Source organism: Marmota monax, unplaced genomic scaffold, assembly GCF_021218885.2.
Source record: "Marmota monax isolate L192 unplaced genomic scaffold, Marmota_monax_Labrador192_F-V1.1 WCK01_AAM20220418_F8-fsc00068, whole genome shotgun sequence".
Taxonomy (NCBI): Eukaryota; Metazoa; Chordata; class Mammalia; order Rodentia; family Sciuridae; genus Marmota; species Marmota monax.
Window position 1 is genome coordinate 6,696,625 of NW_026692352.1, and position 15,295 is coordinate 6,711,919.

The following is a 15,295-nucleotide window of genomic DNA, read 5'->3' on the forward strand; positions in this document are numbered from 1 at the left end:
AAGCGGTAAAGCGCTTGCCTGGCATGCACAGGGCACTGGGTTCGATGCTCAGCACCACATAAAAAATAAAATAAAGATATTGGGTCCACCAAAAACTAAAAAATAAATATATTTAAAAAATATTCTCTCTTTAAAAAAATATTTGATACAGAGCAATGCACAGTAAAGTTAGTTCTCTTATTATTTTCATCATTAACACATTTCATATCTGATTAGTTATGCTTAGCTTCAGCCTGAAGAATTGATTTTACTGATTCAATAATATCTATGGGAATGAAAGAAGAAATTCTGAAGTGCTTTGATTCCTTGAAGAATGCTCTTTTAAAAATCAGCATCTTTGGGGCTGGGGTTGTGGCTCAGTGGCAGAGCACTTGCCTGGCATGTGTGAGGCACTGAGTTCAATCCTCAGCACCACATATAAATAAAAAAATAAAAAATAAAGGTACATCAACAACTAAAAAATATTTAAAAAAAAAAACCCAGCATCTTTTTTTAAAAAATATTTTTTAGTTTCCAATGGACCTTTTATTTTATTTATTTATATGTAGTACTGAGAATCAAACCCAGTGCCTCACACATACTTAGGCAAGTGTTCAACCACTGAGTTACAACTCCAGTCCCCAAAAGTCAGCATCTTTGATATTACATGTTTGAAGGAAAAGCATTGTTCTTTGTAGACAATCTTGAGTTCATTCATTGGTTCATTCCACATATATTTTTTAACCACTGTGTTTCTAAGCCCTGTGCTAAGTGCTGAGAATAAAGCAGTAAACAAGAGGGATATATTGTCTTTTGCAAAGGAATCTATATATATGGAATTGGAATTCACAGACTCTCAGAATTATAAGGATCTTTAGAGAATATATTTTCCAACCATTATACTTTATACAAACTTAAGGCCCAGGGAGGTGGACTGACTTACTCAGAGTCACACAGCAAGTCAGCCAGAGCTGAACTAAAATCCACACCTGACCCTATCTAATACCTTTTAATAGTGATTAACTATATGGAATGGGAACTAATCCTAGGCATCTTAGATTATTTTCTTGATAGTGTTAAAATTAAATTTACCTCTCCCCAAATAGAAAGTTGTTTTGATTAGATAATTTGTAAAGTGGTGATATTCAACTTTGCTCTGGGTTTTTAATATTAATAACGTTATTAATTTGTCAAATGTTTATTGAGCATCTAATATGTGCCAGCCTCTGTTCAAAGATCAGGGTATCTAACAGTTAATTAAGATAGCCAAGTCTGTGTGCCATCCATGCTTTCAGAGTTACCTTTCAAGGATCAGGATCAATTCAGCAAATGATAAATGCAGTGAACAAAATGTAACAGAAAGTAAGGGGGGTGGGTCAGCCCATTACTTTTGGTTTAGTGGTCATGGAAGGGAGGCCTTTCTCTATGCCTCTGAGCTAAGATGCAGATGACAGAGTAGCTAACCTCCTGGAGTTTTTGATGAAAAGGATTCCAAATTGGGGAAAAGCTAGTGCAAAAGTGAATTTGGCCAGAGGCTGGAGCCATGGTGAGGAGTTTTAATTGCATGGTAAATACAAAAGGTAATGATTACAGAGTTTTTAGCAGATATAGTTTATGAACTGATAATCCTTTTAAAGTTATCTGATAAAGGTGAGGAAAAAGAATAATATGACAAGGCAATGTGTTTATATTTACTTACCCACAGACCTATAGCCAGGGTGTTCCATCTACTGGTGTTTTTATTGTTTAAAAGGCAAGTTTTGGGTTCTCTTGCACCTGAATGCTTTCACTACTCTCATTTTCAATAAAGATCATTATCCCAAACAAATTACTTTCCCTTGAACTGTCAGAGAGGCTTGAAATATATTGTGAAGTTAGCAAATTATTTATCTTCCAGATAATAAGGACTAAGATTTGACTTAATGATCAAATGAAAATATCCTTTAAAATATGTTTCCTGAGTTTGTCAGTATACTTTAACTTCCTTTGTTAGAAGTGCCATAAAAGAGAGGAAAGATTACTTTGAGTTGCACAAAACTTGGATTTCAATCCTGGCATTAAACCTGACAGCTGTGTGACTGATTGAGTCCTTGCCCTCTCCAGTTTCCTCATTTGTAAATTGGGAATAGTAATTTCCTTATAACGTTGTTATGGGATGTAGTAAAAAATCATGTGAAAGCACCTAGCACAGTGCCTTGCGTGTAGATGTCCAAGATGTCAGTTGTTTTTGTTTTTGTTTTTGTTTTCTTTCTTTCCTTCCTTCCTTCATGTCGTTGGGGAAATCCTTGTCACTTTTTCTTACCATAAAGATTCTCTCCTGCCTCTTCTCTTCCAGGCCATTCCCCAGTATGCTATTCCTTGCCACTCCAGCTCCAATGTGGTTGTGGAGCCCAGTGGGCTTCTGGAGCTAAACAACTTCACCAGTCAGCAGCTGGATGATGATGAGACAGCAATGGAGCAGGACATAGACAGTAGCACGGAGGATGGAACCGAGCCCAGCCCGTCTCAGAGTTCTGCCGAACGGTCCTAGTGTTTTGGACACAGGAGTGCACTTTAAAACCTGCTTGGTTACCAAGTGTCCAGGGAAACTTGTATTTTGATGTCTAAAAAAAAGCACTTTGCCCGTACGTAGGCTGTGGACCCTGAAACAGCAGTGTTTCAACAAGATATTGCTGCAGGAGCAGCATTTTAACAAGAAAAAGCTCACAGGGGAATGTACTTTTTAAATAAATAAAATAAAAATTAAAAAAAAAAAAGAAAGAAAGAAAAGAAAAAGATGCACATCTACAGAGACTTCAGACTTGATACTCTTTTTCTGTTGGACCATGGCCAATGGAAAAGTTTTGTCTTACAGTGGAAAGAGACCTTTCCTGTGAATGTTTCTCAACTGGTTTCCACTGAGCAAAATGTCATAAAAAAATACCATCAAAAAAAGAGAACATGAATAGTTTGTATTTTGAAATGATGTGTCAGGAACAATTTTTTTAAAAATCTTGTATGCTTTTGAAAATCCCTGGAAGTGTTGAATTGGTTGAAGTTTTACATTTGCTCAGTTCATAATTAGTTTATAAATATCTAGGAAAGTACTGGCATTAAAGATTCCTTGTTGGATGGTAGAAACCAGATCCCTAACCAGTGAGAAGTGCTTTTTGGATGGCTTGTACATTCTCATCTGTTGTATGCTAATTTATTGTGTTGTTCCTTTGTGCTCTAGGTGGCACACTTGCCTTCTATTTATTTAAGTGTAAACATTTCAATGCAGACCATATTCCTTCTGACACATTTCTTGTAAACCAGAATTGCATACCCTTTCCACCTCCCATTATCCCTCAGCTGGCTCCCTGCTTCAAAAAAACTTATTAGAAAATGTTTCATTGTGAAACAGAGGAAAAGAAACATTTTCTGGCCCAAAGGAAATGTTCATTTATGTTAAGGAAAACAAATTATTCAATCATATGATGCTCTCTTAATGTTGAAATTGCACATTCATGTTAGACTGACTGACTTTGAAAATAATTTTTACATACTTTTGTTTAAACCCCTTTGAAATGTATAGAAAGTTCATCTGTAGTTCTCAATGTAATGATTTTAAGCATTCTACCTTTTTAAGACACAGTTTGTTTAAACAAAGTCTTGTGATCACTGTCACAAGTAGAGTGAGGGGTAAGGGGGTGGAGGGTAAGAATCAATTTGGACAAGTTGTGGCAAAGGAAACTATACTTTTCATTTTTTAAAAAATGTAAATAGAAAAATTTTTAACGGTTTTATATAAATTTCATTATAAATAAGCATTTTAAGACTGACAAATGTTGAACTGTACATACATAGATCAGCATAACTGCCCAATTTTTTGGTGCTGAAGTACTGTAAGTAGAATTTATCAACAGTCTCCTAATTTTTGCGTCTACATCAGGAAAGAAAAAAAGCTGTGATACTATGGTTAATAAATTCCCCGTAGAATGACACTGAAGGTTTCAACACAAACTTTCAGAAGCAGATGCACTGGTCTATGGTGGTTGTCAATATTTCTACTAGGTGATAATGACTTACCCATAGATGGAGCTGTTGGATATCATTTCATTGTAAAAATTCATGTTTGAAAAACTTTGTGACTGTTTCTAGTTGAGTAATTTTTTAACTTCTCCTGGGTTATAGACTTCTTTGAAAATCTGATTAAGCTATGAACTCTCTCACCAAAAAGATACACATGCCAATATACATGTTAGATTTCACATACAATTTTAGGGACTCTTGGGTCCCTAAATGTGTCCATGTATTCCAGGTTAAGCCCTCTCTTGTGGTCAGTCCATTACTTACAGATGTAAGTTTTTATAAAATAAAATCTTCTAAATATTCATGGGTCAGATAACAAGAGCGAACTTGAATAAAGTTATGTTCTTCATATTCTAACAGCGTAGCATACCTGTATCCCTTCTGAGAATTCAGCCTTAATATGTTTCAGCAACTGAAATGGCAAATGAAACTGGTATAGTCTATGTACAAAATCAAGTAAGAGATTTAAGATATTTTTTTCTTTCAAAGGTGCTAATGCCAAGTAGACCATAAACTTAACTTATTAACAAATATTAATTAGGGCTCTTCTGTGTGCCAGATATTGTTCTAAGCAGGGATACCATAGTGAACAAACATAAAATCCTACCCTTACAGAAGTTCATGGGCAGGGCTTCCAGCTGATGAAATAGATGTGAGGAATGAAGGAAGGAGAAAACCAAAATGAGGTTGAGGTTTCTTGAATGATTAATGGTGACGCCATATATGGATTTTCAGACATTCTTTTACTGAAAGTCTTAGCATTGTATCTATTAGTATTTCATGTTTATTCTCATAAGTTCAAAGTAATTTTATATTATCTCTTTGAAGGATATTCAGAGATTATGATGCAATTCTACCCAGTTATTAGAATTCTAAGAACTGTTAAGCAGTGATAAGAAAGAATCATGGGGTTTAAAATAAAACCATGTAATTTAAAGTAAACTTTAATAAGTGCCTAATACTTCAGATAGAGCTTTTGGTGAATTTAGACAACTTATAGAAAAAAATAGCTTTATTGGGATACTCATATGCCATATAAAGTGTACAGTTAAGTGGGTTTTAGTACATTTCCAGAGTACTAATTATCTATTGCCATAATCAAGTTTTAGAATATTTTCATCAACACCCAAAGAAACACTATTCCACTGAACATCCAACTCCAGCCCATGGTGGTAGCTACTTTACTTTCTGCCTGTGGATTTGCCTCTTATTGTATCATAAATACAATCATACAATAGATGGTCTTTCATAACTAACTTCTTAGCACAATATTGTCAAAACTCATTCATATTATATAGCACACATCAGTGGCTTTTTATGACTATTCCATCATATGGATATGTCACTTTTAAAAATCCATCAGTTGATGGACATTGTTTCCACTTTGGAGCTGCTTATGAGTGATATTGCTGTGAACACTTGTGTATAAATTTTACTGATGTTTTCTGTTCTCGTGGGTTTATACCTAAGAATGGGGTTGTTGGGTCATGCAGTAACTGTTTAACCTTTTGAGGAACTGCCGGACTGTTTTCCACAGAGAATGCCAGTTTTTCATTCCCACCAGCACTATATAGAGCTCCAGTTTCTCCACATCCTTGCTGACCCTTGCTACTGTCTGTCTTTTATTTAGCCATCATAGTAGGTAGAGTGGGTACCTCATTGTGGTTCTGATTTACATCTCTTTGATGACACGATGAGCATTTTTTCAGGTGCATCTTAGCCATTGGTATGTCTTTGGTGAAATACCTATTCAGGCCCTGTGCCCATTTTTTCAGTCAAATTATTTTCTTTTTTCTTACTTAAATTGAGGACTTTTGAAGTATAAGAAATGATTCTAAAGAGAAAAGTAATCTGTCTCTGGTAAGTTTCCACCTTAATTATAGTTCTTCCTCTACAATGTACCAAATTGCTTAACATTCTTAATTAGTATAGTTTTTTTTTAATATTTATTTTTTTGTAGTTGGACACAGTAACTTTATTATTTATTTTTATGCAGTGCTGAGGATTAAACCCAGGGCCTTGCACATATGAGGCAAGCGTTCTACCGCTGAGCCACAACTCCAGCCCCTTAATTAGTATAGTTTTATAGCTGAAAACTTGTTTGTTTTGCATTTCTTTCTGTAAGGTTCTCACAGTCACCTGCCTTGGGTAGGAGACAGCACAAAGGAAATAGTGGTTAGGTGATCTGGATTTGAGTCCCAGGCTCCTCTAATTATTGGTCATGTAAACTTCAGCAAGTCACATTCCCTCTCCACATTAGTTTCTGTATAACCCAAAGTATTTCTGACCTCATGAGAGAAGTGAAGAATAGATGAATTGTTCATGTAAAATTATTGGGTTTGGTACTCAGTTTGTTGTTGGTGGTTTTCTTTTCTTTTTTCTTTCATTCTTTCTTTTCTTTTTTTCTTTTTTTTTGAGTCCATTTGTTACAACACTCCCATTTTATAAATAGAAAACAAGGACTCAGAGAAGTTGAAGACTGTACCAGAACTCACAGGTTAAATGCAGATGGCATCATGCTGAACCACTGAATTAGTGCTGTCTCTAGAAAGCCACATTTGTGCCACCAAAGGAGACTGGTCGTTGAAGGATAGAGGAACTTGGTGTGGGACTCTTGAGCATGTCTGTTGTTGGCCATAAGGGTCTTTACACAGGTGCTCAGTTCAGGTGTGTTTGTTTCTTAGTTCAATTATGTGTCACAAATCCCATATAAGAGGAAGTAAAGTGAAAAAGCACCATATAAGCAAGACTTTTCCCAGAAAAGATAGTGAAAAAACAGTCTGCTGCCTCAGCTTGAAGGCTTGCAAGCCTTTGAGCTGTGTCAACCTATATATTGAAAAAGAAGAATTGAAACAAGAATAGGGTCAGATTTATACTTGTAAGAAGGCTCACTGCCTTCTTCCCTCTTCCCTGCTCATAAATACACTAACTGAAAGTACTTTTTTTTAAACCAGACAAGCTGACAATATGTGAAGTTTTAGGACAAACTCTAAAAAGCTTAAGACAGCAGGGGATAGAGCAGCATTACATTATTTGATTCCTTAAAATAAATGATAAGTAGTCTTCCCTGCACATAGTTCTGCCCAGTGTCCTGACTTTCTCCTCCTTGCAACAAACAGTCGCTGGACACTTTCTGTGTGCAGACATTGGGCATGCAGTTGACCAGGGGTTTCAAGCCTACTAAGGAGGCATATTATTCAAAGAAGGACAATGTATTACCTGGTAAGCCATGATGGAGAAATACTTTGTACCATGATAACATTTGAATGGGGAGGTTGAGGAGAGTGTCTCTCACGAAGGAGTATATGAACTGTGACCTGAAGGAAGAAGAAGAATTACAATTTAACTAGGCAAAGAGGAGGGGGGACAATTGTCCATGTAGTAGGGACAGCAGACTCAAAATTCTGTTGGGAGAAAATCTCAAGTAGGCGTGTATGGCTGCAGCACAAGGAGCAAGAGAATGGCAGAAGGCAGAAGCCAAACAGTTTTGCAGGTTATGATAAAGGTGTGTTATTATTTTCTTTTGTTGTTTTGTTTGTTTTTGCAGTACTGGGAATTGAATCCAGGGATGCTCTGCCACTAAGCCATATCTCTATCCCTTTTAATTTTATTTTTTTGAGACAGGGTTTCAGAAGTTACCCAGGTTGGCTTTGAACTTGTGATCCTCCTGCCTCACCCTCCCAAGTCACTGGAGTCATAGGGGTGCACAACTCTGCTCAGGAAAGTGTGCCTTTATTTTAAGAACAATGGCAATTTCTTAGAAAACTTTAAGCCATTGGAACTGGCAAGATGAACTCATGTTGTTTTGTTAGAGGAAAAAAATGGCATGTCTTTTTTGTGTCAGTCTCATTTCCTTGTCATTTTTTGGAACATCTTCTAAAGTTTCCTAAGACAGTATGATTCTGGCATTTAAGGCTCTGAGCCAAAGCCTGAACTCGCATTCTAGATTCATATCCATTGCACTGCCTCTGCCCACTGCACACCTCCCTAACCCACACACACCTTATACCCTGCACTTGAGAGTCTCACTCATCCCTCAAAGTTCAGCTTGATGAATTCCACTTCCTTCAACAAGGCTGCCCAGATCTCTTCAGTGAGGAACCGTCCCTCCCCACTGCTGGGTTCTCTAGCATTTGGGGGAGGAACACATGATTAATAGTACTTACCCAGGTTACTTTCTGTGAATGACTTGCAGTATACAAGGATTCCATATAGGGAAGGATTCACATTAAAAAATATGTTTTGAAGTTACCCAGAACTCATGATACCTGATAGAAATTCTAGGTGTGCACTGTAATACAATATGAGGGTTCCTTGGAATCCCCCACAACACACCTCTCGAAGTCCTTGAAATACAATATTCTAGAGAGTCTTCCTAAAACATTCTTTCAGCATTAATTAAGTGATAGGCCCTGAGCTTTCTCAGTTTTTTTCTTAGGCCAGTGTTCATTTGTTACTGTTAGTGAGATCATTAATCTTGATAAGATTCACTGTTATTCAGCTAATTGCATTCCTATTTAGTTCTGCACAGGATCGCCTGTTTTCCTGCATCGTAGCTGGTGTTCATCAGGGTTTGTGCTCATCCCACACCCTCGCTCTGCAGTCTTCCTGGGGCTTTCAACTTCCACCTACATATAGATGAATTGATAATTCATTGAATGTATTTATTAAGAGTTTTATCATAGGCACTGTTCCAGTTCCTAGGGATATAGTAACAAACAAAATAGCAAAAAAAAAAAAAAAAAAGCGCCATATGTTACATTCTAAACAGACAATAAATTTAAAATGCATACAATCTTAGCGATAGCAAGAAAAAAAGATAAGTAAGGGAGGAGAACATAAAATTTTAAGGTCTATGTGAAAGTTTAGATAGGGCGGACAAGGAAGGTCTCACTGAGAAAGGGGTTTGAAAAAAATTGGAAGACACCTGCAGAGCTAGCTCTGCAGGTATCTGCAGGAGGAGTGTTCAGGTGCAGGAACAGCAAATGCAAAGGCCCTGAGTTACACACCTGGCACATGCACAAGGGTAAGGAGAATAAAGAGAGGACTAGAGTGAATGGAGAGGGAGGGAAGAGGGAAGAGTAGGACATTAGGGGAGGGGGAGAGCTGGTTCCTAGTTCCCCCCCCCCATTTTTAAAACGGGTACATTATAGTTGTACATAATGATGGGGTTTGATGTAATATATTCATATGTGCACACAACATACATATGGTTCCTCGTTTTCTGAGTGTTTTCATCATGAAAGGGTGTTAGATTTTATTAGATGCCTTTTTGCATCAGTGGAGATGATCATGTGGGTTTTCCCCTTTGTTCTATGTGGAACCCTCCTTGCACTCCTGGGATAAAGTCCCACTTGGTTATGGTATATCATCCTTTTAATATGTTGTTGAATTTAATTTGCTATTATTTTGTGAGGATTTTTTACATCTATATTTATAAGGGATATTCGTTTGTAACTTTCTTTCCATGTGGTGTCTTTATCTGGTTTGGGTTAGGGTAATATGAGCCATGTAGAATGAAGTAGAAAAATGTTCCTTCTATTATTTTGGGGAGCAGTTTGAGAAGGATTAGTGTCAATTCTTTAAGTATTTGGCAGAGTTAGGGATTGAACATTGTGCTTTGTCACTGAGCTGCATCCCCACCTTGCTAAGTTACCCAAGCTGCCCGATTGCAGAGGTATACCACTGCACCTGGCTCTTTACTTTTTTTTAATATTTATTTATTTATGTATCTTTTTAGTTTTAGTTTTAGGTGGATACATTAGTTTGTTTTTATGTGGTGCCGAGGATTGAACACACCTGGCTCTTTACTTTTTATATCAATCAAATTTGTTGATGTGCAATTGTTCATGGTCTCTTTTTTTTTTTTTTTGAGACAGACTCTCATTAAGTTGCTTAGGGCCTCACAAAGTTGCTGAGGTTGGCTTTCAACTTGCAGTCCTCCTGCCTCAGCCTCCAGAGTCACTAGGATTATAAGCGTGTGCCACTGTGTCTGGCTCATAGTATTCTTATAATTCTTTTTACTCCTATAAAATCAGTGATAATGTCCCTACTTCCATTTTTTTTTTTTTTTTTACTCTTAAGGAGCTTTTACTGCATCCTGTAACTTTTGGTGTGTTGTGCATTTTTCATTATCTCAAAGTGTTTTCTAATTTCCTTTATGATTTCTTCTTTGACCCATAGGTTGTGTAATATCCACATTTGTGAATTTTCCAGTTTTCTTTCTGTTATTTCTGTTTTCATTCCATTGTGGTCAGAGAAGATACTTTGTGTGATTTCAGTCTTTTCAAACTTATTGAGACTTGTTTTGTGGCCTAACATATGGCCTATTTGCTAATGATACAGGTATGTGCATGCACATGTGAGGATGTGTACTGGTAATGGAGGATGGGGTGTTCTATATGTATTCTTTTTACATCTAGTTGGTTTATAGTGTTGTTGAAATCTTTTATTTCCTTATTGATCTTCTACCTAGGCATTCTATATATTATTGAAAGCAGTTACTGACATTTCCAAAAGTTTTCATTTTCATGGAATTTTTTCTCCCTTTGATTCTATTAATATTTGTCTCATATTTTGGGATTCTGTTGTTTGGTACATATCCACTTATAATTGTTATGTCTTCTTGATGGATCAACCCATTTAACAGTATATATTGTCCTTTGTCTCTTGAAACCATTTTGACTTGAAGTCTATTTGTCTGATAGCCATCCCAACTCATTTTTGGTTAAAATTTGTATGAAATACTTTTTCTATCCTTTCACTTATAGTATATTTGTATCTTTGGGTCTAAAGTAAGTATTTTGTGGATAGCATATTAGATCACGATTTTAAAATCCATTCTACTATTTCTGCTTTTGGATTGGAGATTTTAATTGATTTACATTTATGTATTACCGATTGGAAAGACTTCCTTCTACAATTTTGTATTTGTCTTATGCCTTTTTAATCCTCTGGCACCTTTTTAATCCCTCATTTCCTCCATTACTGCCCCACCCTGTGTGTACTTGTGTGTAGAAAGAAAGAGTTGTTTTGATTCCCTTCTCATTGTTTTTGCATTGTTTTTAGATATCTTCTTTGTGGTTGTTATGGGTATTTATATAAAGTGTCTTAAATTTATTGCAGTCCAGTTTGAACCAATACTGACTTCAACAGTATACAAAAATTATAAAACTTTCCTCCCACCATGTTGTTACAGATTACATCTTTATATGCCAATAACATATTTATCATTACTTTTTAATGCATTTGTCTTTTAAACCATGTAAATCATTGTCTTTTAGACTCTGCTGCAGGTTTTTCTGGGCTTTTTATTGATGTTGTTGTTGGAGGTTATACTAATTTGTTTGTTTAGTGACTTTTCCTACTTGTTTTTTTTCATAGATTATATTTCTTTTCAAATGTGGTTCCTTAAATTTCTGTTCCTTGGCTTGTGATCAGCTAGTGATTGACAGATCTTGAATGTCAAAAGCTAAACAGACAAACAAAAACACCTCTCCCAGTCTTTGCAGATGGCCTCTGTGCTCTGACCCTCTTTTAACCTTACCCAGACTTCAGTGGGCCTAGGACCAATCGGAAGTGAAGGTGCGAGGTCTTATGGGATGAGACTTTCTAAATTTCCTCTTACACAAGGGTGCTTTTAAATGTCCTAATTTCCCAAGGAAACTCCCTGCTTTTCCTTTCTGGACTTAGGTGATCTTTTACATATCCCAACCAAAATCCTTTGCCTCAGGCATCTGCAGATTGTTCACCAGCCTGACGGTGTTCCAGAGTGCTGTCTGGTGCTATTCTGGTCTAGGTGAGTTGAAGTTGAGACAAAACTGAGGTGAGCATCTTGCATCCATCCTTCAAATAGCCCTGAGATAGGTTAGAATACACCTGCAGAATAATTTGTAAGTAAAGTCTGCTCTCGTCTTCCAGAACTAGGGAGCAGGGTCCTGCAGTGCAAACATGGGCTAACATCTTCAATACTGTCATCAAGTCAGGGAATTGGGCACGTCCTATTAAAAATGTCACAAAGTGTTTTCTCATCTTATTTATTATTGTGGTAAAATATACTATATATATATATATATATATATATATATATATATAGTGTATATATGTAGCAAAACTACCATTTAACTATTTTTTTAATATTTATTTTTTAGTTGGACACAATACCTTTATTTTATTTATTTTTATGTGGTGCTGAGGATTGAACCCAGGGCCTCGCATGTGCTAGGGGAGCGCTCTACTGCTGAGCCACATCCCCAGCCCCTATTTAACTATTTATAAGTGGATATTTCAGTGATATTTAGTATGTTCATTGTTGTGCCATCATCACTACTATCCATTTCCAGAACTTTTTCACCAACTCAAACTGAAACTGTATTCATTACATGTTAACTCCCTGTTCCTGCCTCCCCCAGTTCCTGGTAACCACTATCTATTTGATTTTCCTTTTCTTCTTGGTTCAGTGTTTGGATGACTGTTCATCTAAAATCTGACATTCAGTTAGTTTATTGATTCTGTTTGCAGTGATAGGAGCTTGGAGCTGCCTACTCTGCCATTTTGCTGACATCACCCAACAGCAAGCTTTTAGTCCTGGACACCTTGGAATGGCCAGTAGAATGGCCATTAGCCAAAATGGGAAAGACTGGGGGAAGATTGCATTTGGCAGACGAATATCACGGATTCAGTTTTGGGTATATTCAATTCAAGATGCCTACGAGGCATCAAATAAAGAATGAAGGTAGACAGAGAAGAAAAGAGAACCAAGGACAGAGTCCTGGGGTAGGATAACACACAGGTCAGGAAGATAAATCAGCACTAGAAAAGAGACTTAGTAGGAGTAGCCAGAAGGGTGGGAGGTGAAGCTGGAGATTGTGGTGTCTTAGATAGTGTCTGCAGCTAAGTCAAGTAAGAAGATTTGTGTTGTTGGCCACATGGAAGTCATTGGTGATCTTGGGGAGATAAGTTTTGGTGGAATTGGGAGCAAAAACTAAGGGGAATGGGAGGGGAGAAGTGGAGGCTAAGTACAGATAATTCAACAATTCACTGTGAAGAGGAACAGAGAAATGAGACAGTTGCTAGAAGGGCAGGTGGGATCAAGAGGTGTTTTTTGTTGTTATTGTTTGATCATTTGTTTAATTTTCTTTCTTCCTTTCTTTCAGCCTCCTAAGTTGCTGGGACTAAAGAGTTTTGTTTTAATGTGAGGATTTGGGATGAGGTTGATCTAATGAAGAGGTGATCTCAAGTTCATGATGCAGGAAAGAGAATTACTGGAGCAGTGTCCTTGAATAATGAGAGGGGGTGAGGTCTAGTAGGGGTGCTGGACGCATCTATTATAACAGAAAAAGACGATGTGAGGAGACAGAATCAGGCAGGTGGAGAGATGCATTTCTTCAATTTTCTGTTGACTCCCCAATCCATATCTGCAATTGCTACTCTTCCTTGAGTCAAAACCTTGGGATACCCATGACTGGATTTCCTAAAAGTGTTCCAGCTTTAAGTTGTCCAAAACCAAGACCAACTCCTTTCCTTCCAGCTCTGCTGTTACCTCCTGTCCATGGCCTCTCATCCATGCTGAGGAGGGGAAGTGTCCGTGTTCCGAGCATGGTGGAGGCCGTGAGAAAATGGCAACCCAGAGCTGAGGCTGGAAGATGATTAGGCATTTACTACAGGGGTTCAGAGGTGGAAGAGACACAGACAGGGCACCTCAAGGTGAGTGGGAAACGGGCTGGGTGTGTGGTGACCAGGGAGCAGTTACCCAGAGGCCAGTGCACAACAGCAAAGCCTTGTCAGGATCTGTAGAGTTACCCATTGTTTGTTACATGATCCAAAGAGCTGCTTGAGTTTTTCCTCCACAGCGCTGGATTGTCTTCTTGCTGGGAGAACCCTGACAATCAGGCCTTTTCTCCCTCTGGACCTGGCACAGGCTGCTCTGTCCTTGTGTGGTGATTTACCTCTAGTTGTTGATCAAACCCCCTGTTGACCCTGCATCTCCAAATTCACCTCCTGGGCCTTGCCTGTCTCCCTCCCCCTTAGCCTCCTCACTGATTCCTCTTTTATGGTTCTCACCTGAGATCCTAGTTCTTCCTCCATGAGCATTTCACACTGAGAGTTGACCTTAGCACAGGGTCTGTGTGGAGGAAGCCTCAACAAGTTTGTTGACTGACTGTACAAAAAAACCCACAAGCCATCCTGGTTTTAGGTCTCTGCACACAGGTGCACAGATTCTTACTAACTGAAAGGCACAAGCAAATCGCAGAAATAACATCCTTATTTCAGGTTGTTTTTAGATGAGGATGTTATTGTTGTGAGATGTTTGTGTATCATCCATTCTGGACTCAGGGGACAGTGCCCATCTCTGCTGTCATTTGTTCTGTTACTTCAAAGTACAGGAAAACCATGGGTGGTGATTTGAGAATCTTATTCAGAACCTTCAGTGAGTGACTCATTTTGCATTGACGACTTTTCCGGATTGCTGCAGTTCAAATAAATTAAGCAACAGGACATTGTTGTTGTTTTTGTTGTTGTTAATTTTAACCATTTTAGATAGTAAATTTCAGACATGTGTTATCATACTTTCCTGACCAGGATTCCACTGGCTCATTTCTTCAAAATCACGATAAACATAGTTCTAATTTTCCAGCCCTGCGTTGAGTATACAGAGACTTGCTGGAGGAGGAGGGGTAATTTAGTGCTATCACCTGGGAGGCAGCTCAGTCTCTCTCCTGAATCTGAACTATAGGCCAAAGTCCAAGGTCTTGATAGCTGAGCAGCCACAGAAATTAAAGGAGCAAGTGAGGGAAAGACGCTGGCCCTGACCCTAAACGCGGCCCGTGAATCCCTGACTTCAACGTACCTTTGAGTCACGTTGGCTAAAATTTTAGCTTATTCTGATCCAGTAGATCCAGATTGGACTCTGGACTGGGATCTGATTTCTGCATTTTTAACAAGGTCTCAGTCCAGACTAGTGCTGGGGGCCACGGACTACACTTTGGGTTTCAAATCTTCAATTGACCTCTGAGGTTTTCTTGTGGTCTTGGGTGGACCTTACTGGGAGGCTGATCTTTAGAGTTGGCTCTGAGGCATCCGCACACAACCCTGGGACTCATGTTCCTCCACAGCACCTGCTCTCAAGTTTACACAGTCCCTGTTTCCCTTCATTCTCGTAATGCTCCTGGGAGTTCAGGTAGCAGCACTGTACCAACTGGGAAGCCAAGTCCCCGCTGACGTACCTCCCCAGACTGGATCAGGGCTCCTCCTCAGGGCTGTG

The 15,295-nt window shown here is 38.2% G+C and overlaps 1 protein-coding gene across 12 annotated transcripts in view; it reads left to right on the plus strand.

The window, feature by feature from the left end:
• Positions 1 to 4,389, plus strand: part of Emsy (EMSY transcriptional repressor, BRCA2 interacting) — an 82,373-nt gene extending 77,984 nt beyond the window's left edge. For all 12 annotated transcript variants that reach the window (XM_058578554.1, XM_058578551.1, XM_058578550.1 and 9 more), the window contains one exon: positions 2,315 to 4,389. In XM_058578554.1, the coding sequence (XP_058434537.1) occupies positions 2,315 to 2,509 (195 nt within the window). In that variant the 3' untranslated portion in view covers positions 2,510 to 4,389. The remainder of the gene's footprint in view (positions 1 to 2,314) is intronic.
• Positions 4,390 to 15,295: the final 10,906 nt, after the last annotated feature.